Below are 18,836 nucleotides of genomic sequence, written 5' to 3'. Positions count from 1 at the left end.
ATATTTTTATTTTTATTTTTTTTAGATGTTTATTTTTGAGAGGGAGAGAGAGACTGTGTGTGGGAGCAGGGGAAGGGCAGAGAGAGAGGGGGGACAGAGGATCCGAAGTGAGTTCTGAGCTGTCAACACAGAGCCTGATGTAGGGCTCAAAATCACGAGCCGTGAGATCATGACCTGAACCAAAATTAGATGCTCAAGCAGCTAAGCCACCCAGGCACCCTGGCCTCTCTGTTTTTAAACAGTTTTATTGGGATACAATTCACATACCATATAATCCACCCACTTAAAGTAAACAATTCATGTTTTTTAATATAATCAACTAAATAATTCACACCGCCAGCCCTATTAATCTTAGAACACTTTTGTCCCTCTTAAACTCTGCATCTGTTAGCAAGCAGTCTCCTTTCCCTCCCTCCTCCCCATCCCCAGGGGTCGGCAGCCACTGTCTGATCTCTATCTAACAATTTGCCTGTTCCGGATACTTTATATCCATGGCCTGATACACATGGTGGTCTTTGTGACCGCCTTCCTTCACTTAGCATAACGTTTTGTTTTGTTTCGTAAAGATTTCATTTTTGAGTCCTCTCTGCACCCAACGTGGGGCTCGAATTCACATCCCTAAGAATAAGAATTGCATGTTCTTCTGACTGAGCCTGCCGGGCCCCCCTTGTGTGTTTTGAAGGGCCATGGGTGTTGTGGCATGAGTCAGAACTTCATGCTTCTTCGTTGCTGTATCATACTCTGTTGTGTGGGTGGCCCTGATTTTATCGATCCGTTCTTTAGTTAACAGATATGGGGTTGTTTCCACTTCTTGGCATCTTCTGAATATGTTGCTATGAATATTCACGTACAAGTTTTTGTGTGGACCTGTGTTTTCATTTCGTGAATACACGTAGGGGCGGAATTTCGGGGCCACGCGGGGACTCCATTTCAGTCTTTGAGGAACTGCTAGACCGTTTCCCAAAGCAGCTGCCCCATGCTACATTGCCAGCAGCACACAGGAAGGTTCTAGTTTCTTCACAGCCGGCCCTTGTTGTCGTCCGTCTCTCTGACGGTGTCAGGATGGGGTGGTGGCCGTGGTGGCTGTCTGCTGGCATCACACAGAGCAGGGCATGGCTGCAGCCTGGCCGCAGAAGCAAACGGACGCCAGAGGCTCGAACATCATGAGATTTCTCTGACCCGCTTCCCCGACTCTCTCTGGGGATCTGCCTTCTGCTCTTGCTGTGGCCAGAGGGCAGACAGTAAGGCCACCTAGAGCTGCTGAGAACACAGGTCCTCAGCACGGCCACCCGGAGGGGTGCTCTCATTCCTTGCCTCTGCTTTGGCATTCCCAGGGAGGGAGCCGGCGGCCAGGCCAGGATGTGGCCCAGGACCCAGGCGTTCTGTACCCAGGGCTGCCCCCCCTCCCCCTGTCTCCACCCACAGGCAGCTCCTTGTCTTGTTCCCTGGTGCTTCCTCTTCTGGAAGGAAGGGGAGGGGACAGAAGAGGTGTTGGTTGTGTGGAGGCTGCACAGACAGGGCCCTTCACCTGACACCAGAGGCTGAGAGAGAAAATGGGGCGCCCCAGGGCCAGAATGCTGGGGGCTGGGATATGAGCGACCAGGAACCTGGCTCCTGCCGCCAAAGTCTGGGTCAGCAAAGGGCACGTCAGCCCAGGATGTGGTGAGGGGCAGGTCAGCGGAGGGGAGGTGATGGAGTGACTCACACGGTTCTGACCTTATCTTTGAGATTTGGGTTTTTTTCTCTTTACTGTTCTTTGTCCTAGTAATTTACCATTCATTCCGCTGTGAGCCGAGCGCCAAGCGGGAGGGTACCTGTTTCAACACATCCACGCCTGGGCTCTACGCGGTCAGCCTTTGAAACCTTTCTAATACGCATAGAGAAAATAAGCTCCTTATTTTAATTTGCATTTACTTAGTTTCTCATAACTGTTAGGAGTGCAATTGAGTATCTTTTTATATGTTTACATTTCTTTTACAAAAGACTGGCAGTTTCTATCCATTGCTCATTTTTCTGTTGCCCTTTTGCTTATTGATCTATGAGAACCATTCTATTAAGTCGAACCAGATGCAGTTACTGCTTACTTTAACTTCCCATTAAATTTACCAGGTAAATGGAAATAGGTTGGCAAGCTGTAGTTACACATTATTCATTTTAATAGATTAAAGATTCAGTGTAGCATTATGGCTGGATACAAGTTCAACACACAAAAATCAGTGCATTTCCTATGAACCAGGAATAAACAAATAGATAATAAAATAGGGGAAAAGACATGCCATTCCCAGCTTATGAGCATGACCATTTCTGGGTCCTATCTAGGTCTGATATCCACAGTTCTAGGTGGGACTGAGGAATCCAGAACGTTCTGGGGAGGGAGAAGGCAATAATTTTAGACTAAAAGTGTCAGGGGGATTAAGAGGTACAAGCAAAGTGTCCAAAATGGTACCAGGATTCTATACAGCTTCCTATAATGTCAACATCACCTATAAACATGGTACGGGGGGTGGGTGGGGGGCACTCCCGGCTGGCTCAGTCAGTGAAGCGTGTGACTTTTGGTCTCGGGGTCGTGAGTTTGAGCCCCACGTTGGGTGTAGAAATTGAAAAATTCAAAAAATAAGTAAACATGGTACAATGATTGAAATCAGGTACATACATTGGTGTGAGGCTCTTTCCTCTCCTAGTCTTGCATTTTACCAGTGTCTCCACTGCTGACCTTTTCTGTTCCAGGATCCAATCCAGGATCCCACGTGGCATTTTGTTGTCTGATTTCCTTAGTCCCTTGCAACTGGGGATAGTCCCTCAGTCTTCTCTAGTCTTCTGTGACCTTCGGACTTAGAGTGCTTACTGGTTAGTCATTTGGTAGAGTGCCCTCAATTTTGGTTTGTTTGATGTTTTTATATTTATTTTTTTATGTTTATTTTTGAGAGAGAGACAGAGACAGAGCATGAGTGGTGGAGGGGCAGAGAGAGAGGGAGACACAGAATCCAAAGCAGGCTCCAGGCTCAGAGCTCGCGGCCAGCACAGAGACTGATGGGGGGGGGGGCTGGAACTCACGAACCGTGAGATCATGACCTGAGCTGAAGTCGGACGTTTAAACGACCGAGCCACCCAGGCGCCCCAGACTTATACTCACTATTAGTAGATCAACTTTGGTTGATCATTTTTGTACCAATTTTTACTGTAGCATTGCTTAATGGTGATTTTCTATTTATTTCTCTCTTTCTACAATTAGTAATTGGAATGCTGCTATCGGAAGGAGCTTTTTCTTTTCTACCATTCATTTATGCATTCACTTATTTATTTCACGAGTATGGACCTGTGGATATTTATTGTATTCTCTGTGTTAAAATTCAACACTATTGTTTCTGAGTTCTTGCACAGTCTGTGCCAGTTGTGGCTAGTGGGGGCTCCCCTAGATTGGCCTCCATGTCACACTGACATGGCTCTCTGTCCTCTTTCTTTCTTTTTTTAAAAATTGTTTTAAATGTTTTGTTTATTTCTGAGAGAGAGAGAGAGAGAGGGGCAGCGTGAGCAGGAGAGGGTCAGAGAGAGAGGGAAACACAGCATCTGAAACAGGCTCCAGGCTCTGAGCTGTCAGCACAGAGCCCGACGCAGGGCTTGAACCCACGAACCGTGAGATCATGACCCGAGTCGAAGTCAGACGCTTAACTGACTGAGCCACCCAGGCGCCCCTTTCTGTCCTCTTTCTGAGCCCTGGAAACGGCCCCTTCTCTAGAGTTTCTAGGACACGGACACCTTTACTCTCGTACATATGCACACGTACTTACCGTATGTGTGTAAGGGATCCGTTGTGTGCCAGGCATGGTGCCTCATCCCTGGCATAAGTGGCTGAGAGGAGGCTGAGTGCCCTGTCCAAGGTCACACAGGAGAGAGGCCATCACGATCCAGACTTGGGCGTGTTGGTGGCAATGCCTTTTCGCAGAAGCCTGCCTTATGCCGGCACGCTGGTACGCTGGCGCCCACGTGCAGGTGAGAAGACACACTCCCGTGCGGGACGCAGTGTGTGTGGTGTCGGTGCTTCCTCTACTGCCCTTACGGCCCGGCTGTGGGTGGCCACCCTCCCTTCTCATGGGTAGCGATGGCCTCCATTATGTTTCATGTGGCATTAATTACCCAAAGCATTAACTGTTGGAAAGTAAACAACCTTTAAATCTTGGCCGGCCCCAGCAATTGCCTCCTGTTCTTGGGAACAGTGTGATCTGGGCAGGAGGCCCTGTGCTAGGTTCCGCTCACTGGGCAGAGCGCGCTTGCGGCCTGGGGGAGCCGGCAGGGCTGGGTCTGCTCCGGGCAGCGGAGGTGTCCCCTGCCGGCCCCCCAGACAGTGGGGAAGAGCCTCGGGTAGCGTGTCCCGGTGTGGCTGCCTCCTGGCTGTGTGACCTTGGGTGGCCTTGGGTGGCCAGGTCACGCGATGTGCAGAGCTCTACAGCGTGGAGTGCTGTGCTAAGTGCATGAACCTTCGGGCTTAGTACCTGAGAGCGCATTTCAGGCCCTTTGCAGGTGCTCCCCAGGACTGGTGCTGCAGGCCGGGCTGGGAGAACGTTAAATCCTTCAGTCTCACAGCTGGCTGTTCTGCAAAGGGCAGATGAAGAGGGGAAGATGCAGAGAAGTTCACGAACTTGCCGGGACATGGGAGCATCTAGGCTCAGCTCCAGTGCATCAGACCTGACCCTGACTCCCCTCCCCTTTCCTGTCTTGGACCAGGCCACAGTCTGCTCAGGCTCTGCTGTTAGGGTACATCAGTACCTCTTGGGGCCTTGGTATCCTCACCTCTAAAATGGGCACAGTCATAATGTGGGTTGTCAGGGTGACCTCTCAGAAACACTGGGTCCTGTGTCTGCACGTGTTTGGGGTTCTGTTTATTGGATGAAGACTTTTACCCATATGCCTACCTGTCTGGTTGGGTTTTGGGTACTGGCCTCACACTGGGGGGAGACAATGCCAATCATGGTCACTAAGGGCACCTGTTACATGCCTGTAACAGTGTGAGGCATTCCCTACTGTTTGTTTTATGTTTCTCAGGTTCACATGTAATATATTTCTCGTCTTCAGCAACATTAGTGCTGAAGACGTATGTAATTTAAGAGGGAAGGATCCTTTTCTGTCTGCTGTTAGACAGCATATATTAGACACAGAAATATAAGGGGGCACGTACAACATTTAAAAATAAAAGCGCAATTATGCCATGTACATATCATTCAGCAACTTTGTGGTTGGGGGATTTGCATCATAGACTGTGTGTATCTTCCCTATTGATGGGTATTGTCAAAATGGCCAGTAGGCTCTGACGTAATCCCTCCTACCTCCATTCCAGCGTGTTTGAGAGCCCAGCCCTGTAGTTTGTCCTTTGGGGATGCTAGCTGTCGGTTAAATCTTTGCCAGTCTGGTAGATGAAATTGGCATTGTATTATTGCCATTTGGCATTTCTCTGACCATGAGGGAGGCTGGGTACCTGCTCCTCCTCTTCCTGTGTCCAGCCAGTTCCAGCTCTGGTACTTGCTTTAAGGACGTTAAGATAAATCTGCCACCATTAATTATGCGCCTGTCATATGCCACTCCTGTACAAGGGGGTGGAATGTGAGTGTGTGTGTGTGCGTGCACGTGCAAATCTGGTTCAGGTAAACCAGTAGCCGGTCTGTCCTCGAGCTTCTGGCCTAGCTGAGGAGCTCCGATGTAGCGTCGTGCAAGAAAGCCAAGGGGCAAAGCGGCGAAGCATCCTCAGAAGTTGGGAGGGAGGAAGAGATCAGCAGAAAGAGTGAACATTATATAAAAAGTCAAATTTCAGTGTCCATAAATAAAGTTTTATTGGAACACAGCCACACCCATTCATTCACGAGTTGTTTATGGTCTATGGTTGAGTCAAGTAGTTGTGACAGATACCTTGTGGCCCACAAGGCTGAACGTAGTTACTGCCTGGCCCTTTGGGGGGAAAGTTGGCTGAGGCCTGGGCCAGAAGGCATTAGATATCATGGGGCGTGAGGGAAGAGGGAGGAGGGGGAGGTCTGTTGAACACTTGTCTGGACGGGATGCAGTGTAAAGTGCCAGGTGTATATTTTCTTTGGAAAAGAAGTTGCCCTCCTATGCCATAGAGCCCTTGCCTTACCCTCTTTCATTTCTGCTAGTACTGGTGTAGGGTGGAGGCAGGAAGGGCAAAGGGGCGGGGTCGGAGGCTGAACACAGTATTAAGGGTGGGGTGAGGGAGGGTTCTACACCCCTTGGAATAGAGTCCGGGCCCACTGGGCAGGGTCCAAACCATCCTTGGGGATGGTGGCCCAGCCTCCTCTCCTGAGCGTCAGCTGGGGAGCCTTCCTGCTCCCTGAGGGCTGAAGCCGGAGTGCCAAGGTGGTAGGGGTGGCCAGGGCACTGCTGGTCAAGGTGGGGAGATGGATGTGAGGCCTGAGCTTGCCCCTCTTCTAGCTCAGCCCCTTCCTGGCCTGGTGGCTGCCTGCTGAGGGCTAGTTTACATCACCAAGTGCCAGCCCTGGGGCTCCTTCCCTTTTAGCCTTTAAAAGGCCTTTAACTGCTCCACAGTAGAGGGTGGGGCGGGGGATGGTGGAGCGAATTGCCCTGAAGGCTTTGGGGGAGGAGGCACCACATCAGCTGCGGGGGGGGGGGGGGGGGGGGGGGGGGGGGGGGGGGGGGGGCACTGCTGTGCCGGGCTGTCCACTGTCCGCCAGTGATCTCAGTGCAGGGAGGTTTTGAGATCCTCCAGAGACCTACGTGCTGCTCCCCTGCTCTCCGCTGGGTGCGCCTTCAGACCTCCGACCACCCTCTGCCTTAAATACCAACGGCGTGCACATTTCGGAGACCCGGAAACTGAGGCTCACAAACGGAGTGATTTACCCAGTAGTCGGTGGTGGGTCCAGTTCTAAGCCCAGGCTCCACACAGGTTCCCAAAAGCAGTTTGGTGAGTATGCAGAGAAACAGCGGTAGGTGCATCTCTCTAATTTTTCAGTTACTGTTTATCTCTGGCACGTGATGATGATTTTCTGTATGCAGGTATGGCACACACTTTCCAAAACTAAGTATAAAAGGTGAGTTGATGGAATAAATAGGATCCTCACTCACAGGCAGTTCATTTCAGTGGCAGAACTGTGGGGTGGTGTGTGAATGAGGGTGATGAAGGCTGCCCGGCTAGCATCTCGCAACGCCCTGCACCCAGAATGTCACTGGGTACAAAGCAGGTGGCAGTAGGAGGTATAGGGCAGCTGCTGAGTAATGGAGCTCAAGGGACCCTCCCTCTGAGGTGGGGGCGGGGAGTCGGAACACACACACACACACACACTCACACACACTCACACACACTCACACACACTCACACAGCACCGAAACGCAGTGCGGATGACAGCCCGCTCCAAGTGTACTTCCTCTGCTCTGTTATTTTGTGTGTGTGTGTGTGTGTGTGTGTGTGTGTGTGTGTGTGTTAATTTCAGATCGATGGAGTACTGCAGACCATAGGAGAACAAATAATGCTCAACGTGCGCAACACACTTCTGCAACCTTGCTGAATTTGCTTCTGATTTTCCCTCTTTCCATTGCTGCTGTTGCCTTTCTTCCCTCCTCAGAGGCAAAACCGCTGGTGACACTGGAGTTGGTTTGAAATGTTGGGGTTGGTTTGAATGTCCAGATTCTTAATGTTTTTACTCCCTTGCGTAGTTAGCCATCAAAACTAATGGCACCATTTTGTGTGTCTTTAAACTTTATATTAAGTAGTTTCTTATGTGTCACCATGTACCTTTTTTTTTAAAAAAAAAAACCTTGTTTGTTTTTAAGTAGCCTCTACACCCAATGTGGGGCTTGAACTTACAACCCCAAGATTAAGAGTTGCACGCTCTACCGACTGAGCCAGCCAGGCACCTTTACATGTACCATTTTTGCTCAATATTGTGACTGAGATTTCTCCACATTGCTATGTGTCCCTTGAGTGCTCATTTTCAGTGCTGCGTGCCCTTGCGTTCCAAGTCAAATAACAGAATTAACGGATCTCTCTTCCTGGTGCTGGAGGGATAGTGGTTGAGTTTCTCCCCATAGCGAGCAGCACCACAGTGAGCAGTGTTTGTGAGCGGTGTTTGTCTGTCTCCTGATGTACGTCACGTGCTTCTTTCAGATATGCTTGTAGAACTGGACCTCCTTGACGAAACCCTGTTGCCAGACTCTTCTCCACAGTGGTTCTGTCAGTGTAACACTTCCCTCAGCAGCTCCCGGTCCCCATTCTCTACACTGGAACCAGCACTTGGTACCGTCTGGCTGTGATGTTCGCCCCGCCCCTCCCACGGATGTAAGGTGGGAGCTTACCTCACCTGCGTCACCCCGCAGACTTGTACAGACCTGCGTCTGCGTGCGTGTGTGTCGATCGTTTTCTCTTGCCGTAGAGTGATCATTATGGCCCAGTCTTCCAGGTCAAGCTCCACGTATAGAGACTGTTTAATTATTAATAGCACCGTTGGCGCTTTCAAAAGTGTCTCGGTATAAATGTCATCGTGGTTTTCCTATATGCTATAAAGGACATAGTTTTTCTTCTGTGTATTTATGTCTATTTAAAAACAATCCTTTCCTACACCATAGTCCTAAAAGAATCTCATTTTCTCTAGAAATGTTGAGATTTTGCTTTTATTTCATGTTTTTCATTAACCTAGAATTGATTTATTATATATGGCATGAGGTGGGGATATATTTTTTCTATATGGATAACCTGTTATCTCACACTCTTAAAAACGTCTGTCTTTTCTGACTGTCATAGATCAAGTTTCCAAGTATCTAAAAGCCTATTTCTGGCTTTTTTATTCTTTTCTCTTTGTTTGTTTTCATGCCAAATTACATGATTTTAGTAACTGTAACCTTCTATCTTCAGACTATTTTATTAATATTATTTTTAAACTTTATTAAAAAAATTTTTTTAACGTTCATTCATTTTTGAGAGACAGAGAGAGCGCACAAGCTGAGGAGGGCCAGAGAGAGAGGGAGACACAGAATCTGAAGCAGGCTCCAGGCTCTGAGCTGTCAGCACAGCCTGATGAAGGGCTCAAATCCACGAACTGTGAGATCATGACCTGAGCCAAAGTCGGATGCTTAACCAACTGAGCCACCCAGGTGCCCCTATTTTTTTATTTTAGAGAGGCAGAGACAAGCATGAGTTGGGGAGAGGGGCAGAGAGAGAGAAAGAGAATCTTAAGCAGGCTCCACACTCTGAGCAGAGTCTGACACGGGGCTCGATCCCATGACCCTGGGATCATGACCTGAGCTGAAGTCGAGTCGGATGCCCAATCGACTGAGCCACTCAGGTGCCCCTGGAGTATTTTAAATGGAGTGTTTCAGGGACACTGGTTTATCCTCAGGAAACAAATATCCGACCTCATGCCACAGTGTGGTTCCATGGCCGTTAGACTTTGAAGGTGCATCTTGGTTCAACAGGTACATCATAGGATATTAGGGATTCAAGCCTTAAAGGAACGGGAAGGTTTAGGTGTGTGGGAGAGGGTTATATAATAAGATGAATATCAATTTGGGAGGAAATAGAAAGTGGACTTCTTGAATGTTAGAACCAGAAGGGACCTTTGAAGCCACTAGAGATTGTGTGGAGTATTTGGCTAAGAGATCAGTCTTTGGAGTCTGGTAAACCCAGGTTTGATCTTCACCAAGATTCTTAACCTCTCTGGATCTTAATTTTAATTTCCTCGTTTATAAAATGGGAGCAATGATGGGTTTTCCTTAGGGCACTATTGGGAGTGTCCGGGCACATGGCTGCACAAAAAGTAAATGGTAGCTACTTATGGCCCTATCATTTCCTTGATTCTAGGGCCAACCTCTTTTTCTTTTGTCACAGTTTACAATTCTGGAATTAGAACAGGCTTTTACTATCGTTCCCAGGTTGTTTAATATGTGGGACACAGTGTTTTATAGACCAGGCAGTTGGGCCAACATGCCCTCTGCAGGACTCGCCCCCAAGTTGATTTGCCCATCCTAAGACTCCTCTTTATTGCTAATCCTAGAGAGAAGGCGGAAGGGGAAAAAAACCCATCCTAACTTGGGGTGGGGATGGCCTCTAAGCCATGAGGTGCTGTAGGCAAACCGATGCCTCCCAGAAAAGAGAAGTTGAGAGGGAATCCTGACGAATACAGATGTCCCTTGCCTGGCACACGACACCCCCACCTTAGGGTGTGGTAGGATCTGGAAACAGATGTAGTTTCTGCTCCTGGCCCTGCCACTTCCAAGTGTGCCCAAGTCAGGGGACCTCTGCCCCTCTGCTCAGGGGGGCCCGTGTCACAGGCTGTGTGACTTGTGAGCGCCCAATGAATGGAGCCGCCAGTCATTGTCCCCTGCGGCACGCCTGTCCCCTCCTGCCACCTTGCCTCAGCTCTGCTTGGGGTTACCTACTCATTCATCCCATCCGCTCTACACATCCTGCGTACTCCTCAAAGTCCATCTTAAATGTTACCTCCTAGTTCAACCCCTTTGGCCCCCCCCCCGCCCCCCGAGTTCTCTGTGAGTATTGCCTGACTTTGGGTCTCTTTGTCTCTTAGGGAGATTTTCCTAATTCTGCCTTATAGGAGGACTTTGATAAAACACAGCAGACCGCTAGCCTTTGAGGGCCAGAGCGTGTCTCAGGTTTGCAAACCCTGGGTACAGTTCCAGCACAGAACAGCACCGCAGAGAATCAGAAGTCGTGTTGAGGCACACACTTGCCGAGTGTCTGCTGTGGGCCGAGCCGTATAGTAGTGAGCAGAACAGATGCACTGTGTGCCTTCATGGAGCCCGCTTCCCATGGCTTCCACCCCTGCCCCAGAATGATCCTGGCTGAGCAGAGAGGTGCCCCCGTGCCCAGGCCAGCTCGGCTTTCATGACCTCGCTGATCCGCGTGTGTGACCGTGGGCGATAGTCTTCTGATGGTGCTGTGTGAGAGCTGGGCTCAGAAGGTCGGTCCGGCCCCAGGGTTGGCGTCCAGGCAGGCATGGGAGGGAGGGGCCCTGGAGTGTGGGTGTGGAGGAGGGGAGGGTGAGGGGGGGAGACCGGAGGGGCGGGGCGGGGCGGGGGTGGGGGAGGCACGCAGTCCTGTCTCTGCGGCTGGTGGAGAGGCTGTAACCCCAGACCCAGGACCCCGCCCCCTAGCTCCCCTCCCAGATTCGAGGTCCCTTGTTATGTTCAGGCTCAAAACTGCCCTGCATGGGGCATGAGGGGTCTCGGTGTGCCTGAGCTGGGGCTGTCCCACAGGGCCTGGAGTCAGTGTTAACTGAGGCCTGGGGCACCTGTAAGCCCCGAGTGATGACCCCTGGTGCCTCAGGCCTTGTGCCAGAGCTGCTACATTTCCCCTCAGAGAAGGTGGAGGACACTGGAAACCCAGTTAGGGTGTGTGAGGCTCCATTTTATGTCACCGTTAACAGAGTGTTGGCTCCGGAGCCCGGAAACGCATGTTAAAGTCAGGCTCTTGCAGAAAGCTAGGAGCGTTGGGTAGGTCAGCAGGTTGCGTCTCCTGGACTGGCAGGCAGGCAGGATGAGAGTTCGGGGCTTGCGCCTCCTCCCTCTGATGGGAAGGGTGCCCCGCACATCGTCCTGAGTGATAACTGGGCCTTGGTGCATTGCTGTGTCCACTGGTCCCGTTTCCAGGCCTGCTGGGAGCCGTGGGAAGGCGCTCCGCGGCCCACAGCCCTGTGTCCGTCCTGCTCACTTCCGAGTCCCCACAACTCGGGTGGCGTCTGGCAGTGCTTGTTGTCAGCAGATATTTGGAAGGAATGGTTTCATCGCCTGTGCCTTGCCCTTTCTGTTCTTTGCAGGGAGGAGCGTGTTAGCGTCCAGTGGCTGCTTTACAAATTGCTACAAACCTGTTGGCTTAAAACAAAACAACAGAAGTTTATTGTCCCGGAGCTCTGGTGGCTGGAAGTGGGACATCCGGTGGGACCATGCTCCTTCCTGGGGCTTCAGGGAAGCCAGTGTTTGCACCTTCCTGCTGGGGGGGGGGGTGTCCAGGTGTTTTTGGCCTCCAGTCTCTGCTGCCGCATTATCTCCTCTCCTCTCTGTCTCCCCCATGTGTCTCTTACAAAGACACTTGTCATTAGATGTAGGGACCTCTGGATAATCTAGGAGTATCTCCTCATCTCAGTATCCTTAATTTGATTGCATCTGCAAAGACTTTTTTTTTTTTTTTTCCAAATACAGGATGATGACATTCACAATTCTGGAGATGAGGGTATGGACAGACCTCTTCTGGGAGGCAGCAGCATGCAACCCACCCCGGGGGTTCTTAGGATTTTTCTAATCATGGCTGTTGTAGCTATTTGAAAGCTGCTAGCCGCTGGGTTTGTGCGGTTTGCATTTAAGTTTTGTGTGTGCGTGTGTGTGTGTGTATGTATACATATAAATACCTATTGAGTGTCAGCTAAGTATGATTTATGTTTGCATAAAACCTTAAGAAATTGGGGGCTCCTGGGTGGCTCAGTCAGTTGAGCGTCTGGCTCTTGATTTCAGCTCAGGTCATGATCTTGCAGGTGTGGGATTGAGCTGCTCTGTACAGAGCCTGGAGCCTGCTTAAGATTCTCTCCCTCTCTTCCTTTGGCGTTTCCCCCTTCATACTGTCTCTCTCTAACATAAAAAAATAAAAACCAACCTTAGGTAATTTACTTTTTAGTCCAGTGGGAACTTGTTTTGATATTTGCTGTGAGGTGAATACCTGTAAAACCCAGGGAATTGTGAGTCAGTTCTGTAGTTTGGTGAATTGCATGTGCCATAGCCAGTTTCCTGGTTTTGATAACATACTGTACTTGACTTCAGATGCCACTGGAGAAACTGGGGGACAGGCACTCGGGACCTTTCTGTACTGTATTTGTAACTTCTTGTGAGTCTGTCCCTATCTTAAAAAAATTCAAACAGCCAACCAGATTTACCAATACCAGTCATGAAATCAGGTATTCTCTCTTAATTGTAAACCATCCTTTGTTAGGTGTGAAATGTATTAGGACGTTTTAGAGTTGTGGCTACGCTTATTTACTCTTGGAAAAATTGGCATCATTTGATATATGGTCTTACTCTCAAGAAATATGGTGTATCCTGCTTATTCAGACTGTATATTATTTCCTAATAAAACGTGTGTAGTCACCTTCAGGTTATTCACAAATGCGATTCATAGATTCAGGTTCTCTCTGTTACTCTGGATCGGTCTTCTGCTCCACATATGTTCTTTAACCAGCTTGTGCTGGTTAGAATCCCCACACCCTTTAAATACATGAAATTCTTTTAACTTGGGAAAATGCTTTTCATTCTGCAGTTAGAGACAATGTTTAACAGGCTCTTACTCGTTCCTTTAACCTGCGCTCGGGAAGGGCATGGTCAGTTATTTGCTGTAATGTGGATTTGGGTGAGTGGCTGTGTTCTCCCTCCTGGTGAATGGAGGGTGTCCTTTATGAAGAAATGAGAAGTTATGTTCCATAAATTAAATGTTAACTCCATTTTGTTGAATTCCGGTTCTTTGAAAACTGTAGAAGTGCTGTGTCTTGGGGTGCCCTAGGGTAACCAGGCTGCATGGACAAGCTGGGGTGTGCATTCCAGAGAGTCCATTGGAGTTGGCCATGGACTGACATCTCTGCTTTGTCCCCTGGGGGCCATAAGGCCTGGGTGGCCACTCAGGAGGTTAAGGAGGCCTCTATCTGGGTGAACCCCAGATTTGAAAACACTCAGAAATGGAAAATGTATTGTTAACCTCCCTCTAGGTCAGTCCTATGAAATCCGGCTGCTGGAGAACCGGAAGCTGGGAGACTTTCAAGATCTGAACACAAAATATGTCAAGGCAAGGCTGCGGGGCCATCCCCATCCATCCCCGTCCCCTGTCCCCAGGAGAACCTGGGCTTGTGGGGGTGGGGCTCAGGAGGTTTGGGGAAAGCTCCGAAGCTCATTGTCTCAGGGGCCAGGAGCAAGCTGGTGGCACTGTGAACCGGAGGGACCTGGGCTGTTGGAGCGGGCTCTGGGTTGGACATGACTGAGGTTTGAGCCAGGTTTTGCCACTTACTGAGCTTCCCTGAGCTCTAGTTTGCTCATCTGCACAAAAGGTATATAGCTCAGCCATGCGTGTAAAGCACTTGGTAATCCTGGACAAAGGGATAGCCATCATTTTCACTGCATGAGCGGGGGAGAAGCGGGCAGAGCTTGAGAGCTGGGAAGGAAGGCTCCAGCCAGTGGGGACTTGGTCTTGAAGGGTAGGACATTTGCCCTGGTAGGTGGTTCCTCTTGGGTCCTGGTTGGCCGCACACTCAGCTGTGCCCTGCTGGCCTCCCCTTCTGCAGAGCATCATCCGAGTGGTTTTCCATGACCGCCGGCTGCAGTACACGGAGCACCAGCAGCTGGAAGGATGGCGGTGGAGCCGGCCCGGGGACCGCATCCTGGACATCGGTGAGTCCCCTGGACTCCTGGGGGCCCAGGCACTGCAGGCACATCGGGGTTCTTCCTGGATACCGTGAGTGGGACTCACGCCTGTCGGGGGGACGCTTCAGTGCACTCCTGCCTTGGGCAAAATGCTGTGGGAATCGGACAGGTGACTGTGCCCTCAGGCCTGTCCTGGGAGACTTCCCCTTCCAGCGAATGCAGCATTAACCTGCGCAGTCCCCTCCCCCCTGCCCAGCAGGCTTTGCAGGGGGCCCTGCTGGAAAGGATCTGATCTGTGATGAGGGAAGCTCAGCGTCACGGAGATAGGCGACAGAGACAGATGTGGGAGTCTTAGGCACGGTCCATGGTCTTTTATCTGTAACCCCAGGAGCCATCTGGGTTTCGGAATTTAGAACATAGATTGACAAGAGGGTGCGTAGACCCCCTAGCTGCAGGCAGTGCCCCCAGCGGGCAGTCAGGCACACCGATACGTCTGCAGCTGACTAGAAAGACTGGTCACACAAATCGGGATGAGGCTCCCGATAGCTTCGCAGTACTTCAAGTCCGGCTCTCTGCCAAATGGATCATGCAAAATGTACTTTTCAGAACTTTCAGCATTTCAGATGGTGCTTACGGAATTCAGACCTGCAATGAGAGTCCTTCCCTAAGTATTTGGGAGTGGCTGACAGTTGCACTTTTGTGTATGTGTGTGCAGATATTCCACTGTCTGTTGGTATCTTGGACCCCAGGGCCAGCCCAACCCAGCTGAACGCTGTTGAGTTTTTGTGGGACCCTTCGAAGAGAGCCTCTGCGTTCATCCAGGTAAGCGGGGGGAGGTTGTCCTCTGGGGAAGCTGAGAGTTTCGGGGCCCAGTCCATCTGCAGGGCCCTGTGGGCTACAGTTCTCTGTTGCAGGGACACACCCTGAAGGGGAGGGGTGCAGGAGTGTGGCCCAGGCGCGGGCTGGAAAAGGATTTGGCCTGTTGTAGAGTCCTGGGTGGAGTCTGCCTATCAACATATAAGGTTGTTACAAAATAGGCGTGTCTTAGTATGCATACATCATATGAAATAAAATGTTTTTCTGTGGTAGTTTCTATGATTACATTATTTGATGGTCAGGCACCTGGGGGGGACTCAGGGACCTGGTGGGGCCCCTGTGCTTCTGGGCTGACATGGGCGGTCTCTCTGGCTATATGTCTTTTTCTGAGCTTCTTCGTTTTTCTACCTGTCTTATGAATCAGAGAGAGAGCATAAAGGTATTACTGCAGTGCCTGGCCCGTATGTAGTAATTGCTCAATAAAAGTTAGTGACTTTTTTTAAAAAACATAACTACAGTATTCTTCCTTTACTTTACTTGTTTACTTTTTTAAAGTTTATTTATTTTGAGAGAGAGAGAGCACGCACATGTGTGCATGCAGAAGAGGGGCAGAGAGAGGGACAGAAAGAATCCCAAGCAGGTTCTGTGCTCAGCATGGAGCCTGAAGTGGGGCTCAATCCTGTAAACCATGAGATCATGACCTGACCCAAAACCAAGAGTTGGTTGCTTAACTGACTGAGCCCCCAAGGCACCCCTCTTACTGGATTTTAAAACCATTATTGCAATATTGTCGTATTACCGCAGTAATGCATTATTATAGTGTTAAAAAAATGAATACACAGTGAGAGCCTTTTCGCGTAGTAGGTACTTAGCAGAAATACAGAAATGACGCCAGCTTCCTGGTCATGCTTCTGCCCGGCCCCAGTAACCTGGACCCTGGGGCCACGGGGGCTTAGCTGTGGTCCCACCTGCTCTGTGGTCTGTGGGGTTTGCCTGGGGAGAGAAGCGAGGGCTGGGGCTGCTGGGGTCCGTGGGCCTGAGCAATGGCAAGACTTAGCTGGTCAGGCAGGGCCTCCGAGGTCAAGGGACCGAAGTGGGAACGTGTGTCCTTTGTAGCGTGGAGACGGGGCCAAGCGGGGAGGCTGAGACAGACCTGCACCTGCCTGGGCGGGAGGGAACCCTTCAGTGGGGAGGGGCCCCTGCGGATCCCAGGGCCCATCCCCACCCCTCTTCTTGCTTCTGGCCCACATTTCCCCTTGCAGGTGCACTGCATCAGCACAGAATTCACCCCGAGGAAGCACGGGGGCGAGAAGGGAGTGCCTTTCCGGGTACAGATCGATACATTCAAGCAGAACGAGAACGGGGAGTACGCGGCACACTTGCACTCTGCCAGCTGCCAGATCAAGGTGTTCAAGGTGGGACATCCGTGCCACGTCCTGCCCGGGGTCACACGCACCCACAGGTTGCCACCTGTGCTGGGCAGTGACGCCAGCATTGACCTGCACAGTCCCCTCCCCACCCAAGGCCCAGCAGGGGGCTCGGCGGCCCTGTAGCACAGGGCTCCGCCGCAGGAGTGGCACGTCCCGGGGTGAAGGGCCTGCCGGCATGGGCGTCCTTCTGTGCTGGGTGCCTTCCGTCTCCGTCACCACAGATGGCTGTACCCAGCTCTGCTTCATAAGATGTGTGGACTTGAATGAGTTTAGGTTTCTGTTTTCCTCCCATGTACTTGGTAGTTGGCCACAGGTTCTGCAGTAGCTTGGTTCTCCTTAAAATGAAGCCAGGAGGCCCCCTGCGGGAGGCCCCAGGCCGTGCCACCTCCCGTCAGGGAAAGAAACGTTTCTGGAGGCCCCTCCTCCCTTCCATGCTCACCCCTGCCTTTCCTGTCTCTACTTGTCATCTGTCTGTCTGGACCGATACTCCCTCACTGTGGTTGGTGGCTGGTGACACAGCCCAGGGTTCCATGTGGCCCCGGGGAGGTGCAGGGTCATGGCCATGTGGATCAGACGCCTTGGTCAGCTAGCAGTGCTGCGGTAGCGCCCTTTGGAGCCCTGCTTCAGGATTACGACTCCTTGAACTCAGACCCACTGTACCGGCTCCTTGTTGTTGCTGTAACAAATTACCGTACGTTTAGGGGCCTAACACCACGCACATTTCTTGTCTCCCAGTGCCCGTGGCCCCGAGTCTGAAAGGGCCTCCTGGGCTGATGGCAAGGTGTGGGGAGGGCCGAATCCCTTTCCGGACCTTTTCCAGCTTCTAGAGGCCTCCTTGGCCGGGCCCTTTCCTTGCCATGCCGCACCTACCTCCTCCCTCCATCCCTGGTCCCCTTCTGCGGGCCTGTGATTGCATGGGGCCCAGGCATAGCGCAAGATAGCCTTCCTGTTTTCACCCCACACTGCTCGCTCGCTTCAGTCCACATGCAGCCTCACCCCTTCTGCCACGTAGGGTGACGGCCTGATGGGTCCTAGGGATGAGGACGCGGCCGTCTCGGGCCAACACGCTTCTTCCTAGCTGGTCTGCTGCCACAGCCTCTGGACTTAATGCCTGCCCCGGGGCCGCACAGTTGTGGTTTCCCGTGGATGCCCTCCCCCCGCAGTGGTTTCCATGGATGGCTCCCCAGTGGACGGCTCCCCAGTGGTTTCCTGTGGACACCTCCACTGTGGTTTCCTGTGGACAGCCCTCCCCTCCATGGTTTCCCATGGACAGCCCCCCGGCCACGCTGCTGGAGGTCTCTGCCTGTCTCCAGTCACCCCTCTGTCCTCGTCATATACAGAGCACATCCGTGGTGCCTCTGGCCGCACTTGTCCTCAGGCGTGCATCCAGTGGAGTTCCTAGGGGTCAGGTGCTGCACTGGGAAGCAGGAGAGAGGGACAGTGTCTTGTGCTCCTGGAGTGCCTGGGCCCCATGCCAGCTCCCCTTTCTACACCTTGAGGCAGAAGCTCAGGGGCCAGTGCTCTGCCCACCACATTCCTGTACTACACACCTGGAGTTAATGGTCTGGAGGCTTCCTTGTCTGAGTGGCTCAAGAAAGGCCTTGGCGTCCCCTGCAGGGATGTAGGGTCCCCTGTCCCCTGAATCTGGCTTCTCAGAATGCCTGAGGAGGTGTGGCCACACCATGCACCCAGCCCCAACCCAGAAGCAGTTCTAGCAGGTGCGCACAAGCACCGGGCGGAGTCTCGCCAACCCATCCACCATTCTTCCACCACCCCTCCCATCACTGGGATGCCTCCTGCTTGTTGGGGCCATGCCCTGGGGCTCGGTGGGTCCATCAGGGCTTCTGAACGGACAAGCGGACCCCTCTCTGACCAGCCACCGCACACTCCCCCCGCCCCTGCCCAGGCGTCTCTGGGCTGAGTATCCAGCCTACACGCAGGTTTGCCCCACATCTGCTGAGTGGCGAATCCCTCCTGTGAGGGACAGGAGCAGGGAGGCAGGCGCTAGGCGGTATGGGGCCCGCGTGCATGGCTCTTTCTTGGAGCCCCAGATGTGTCATTCCTGTCCCCAGATGACCCGACTCCCTGCAGACCCACCTCTATCTAATGTGGGTCTCGTGTCACCCTGAGGGCTGCTTCCTAAAGTGTCCTTGACCCGGGAGCCAAAAGCTCTAGCCTGAGGGTGGTATATTCTGGGGCAGGAGTCCCTGAAGGTGCCGCTGGACA

At 51.7% G+C, this 18,836-nt stretch overlaps 1 protein-coding gene across 3 annotated transcripts in view; it reads left to right on the top strand.

Moving 5' to 3' along the window:
* The window catches only part of TFCP2L1 (transcription factor CP2 like 1), a 54,870-nt gene that overhangs the window by 17,148 nt on the left and 18,886 nt on the right, over window positions 1-18,836 (top strand). For all 3 annotated transcript variants that reach the window (XM_039234908.1, XM_039234909.1, XM_039234906.1), the window contains 4 exons: window positions 13,716-13,792; window positions 14,286-14,391; window positions 15,080-15,186; window positions 16,443-16,595. In XM_039234908.1, the coding sequence (XP_039090839.1) occupies window positions 13,716-13,792; window positions 14,286-14,391; window positions 15,080-15,186; window positions 16,443-16,595 (443 nt within the window). The remainder of the gene's footprint in view (window positions 1-13,715; window positions 13,793-14,285; window positions 14,392-15,079; window positions 15,187-16,442; window positions 16,596-18,836) is intronic.

This window comes from Hyaena hyaena, unplaced genomic scaffold (genome assembly GCF_003009895.1).
Source record: "Hyaena hyaena isolate Hyena2069 unplaced genomic scaffold, ASM300989v1 scaffold_91, whole genome shotgun sequence".
NCBI lineage: Eukaryota > Metazoa > Chordata > Mammalia > Carnivora > Hyaenidae > Hyaena > Hyaena hyaena.
This window is presented reverse-complemented; position numbering and strand designations above follow the sequence as displayed.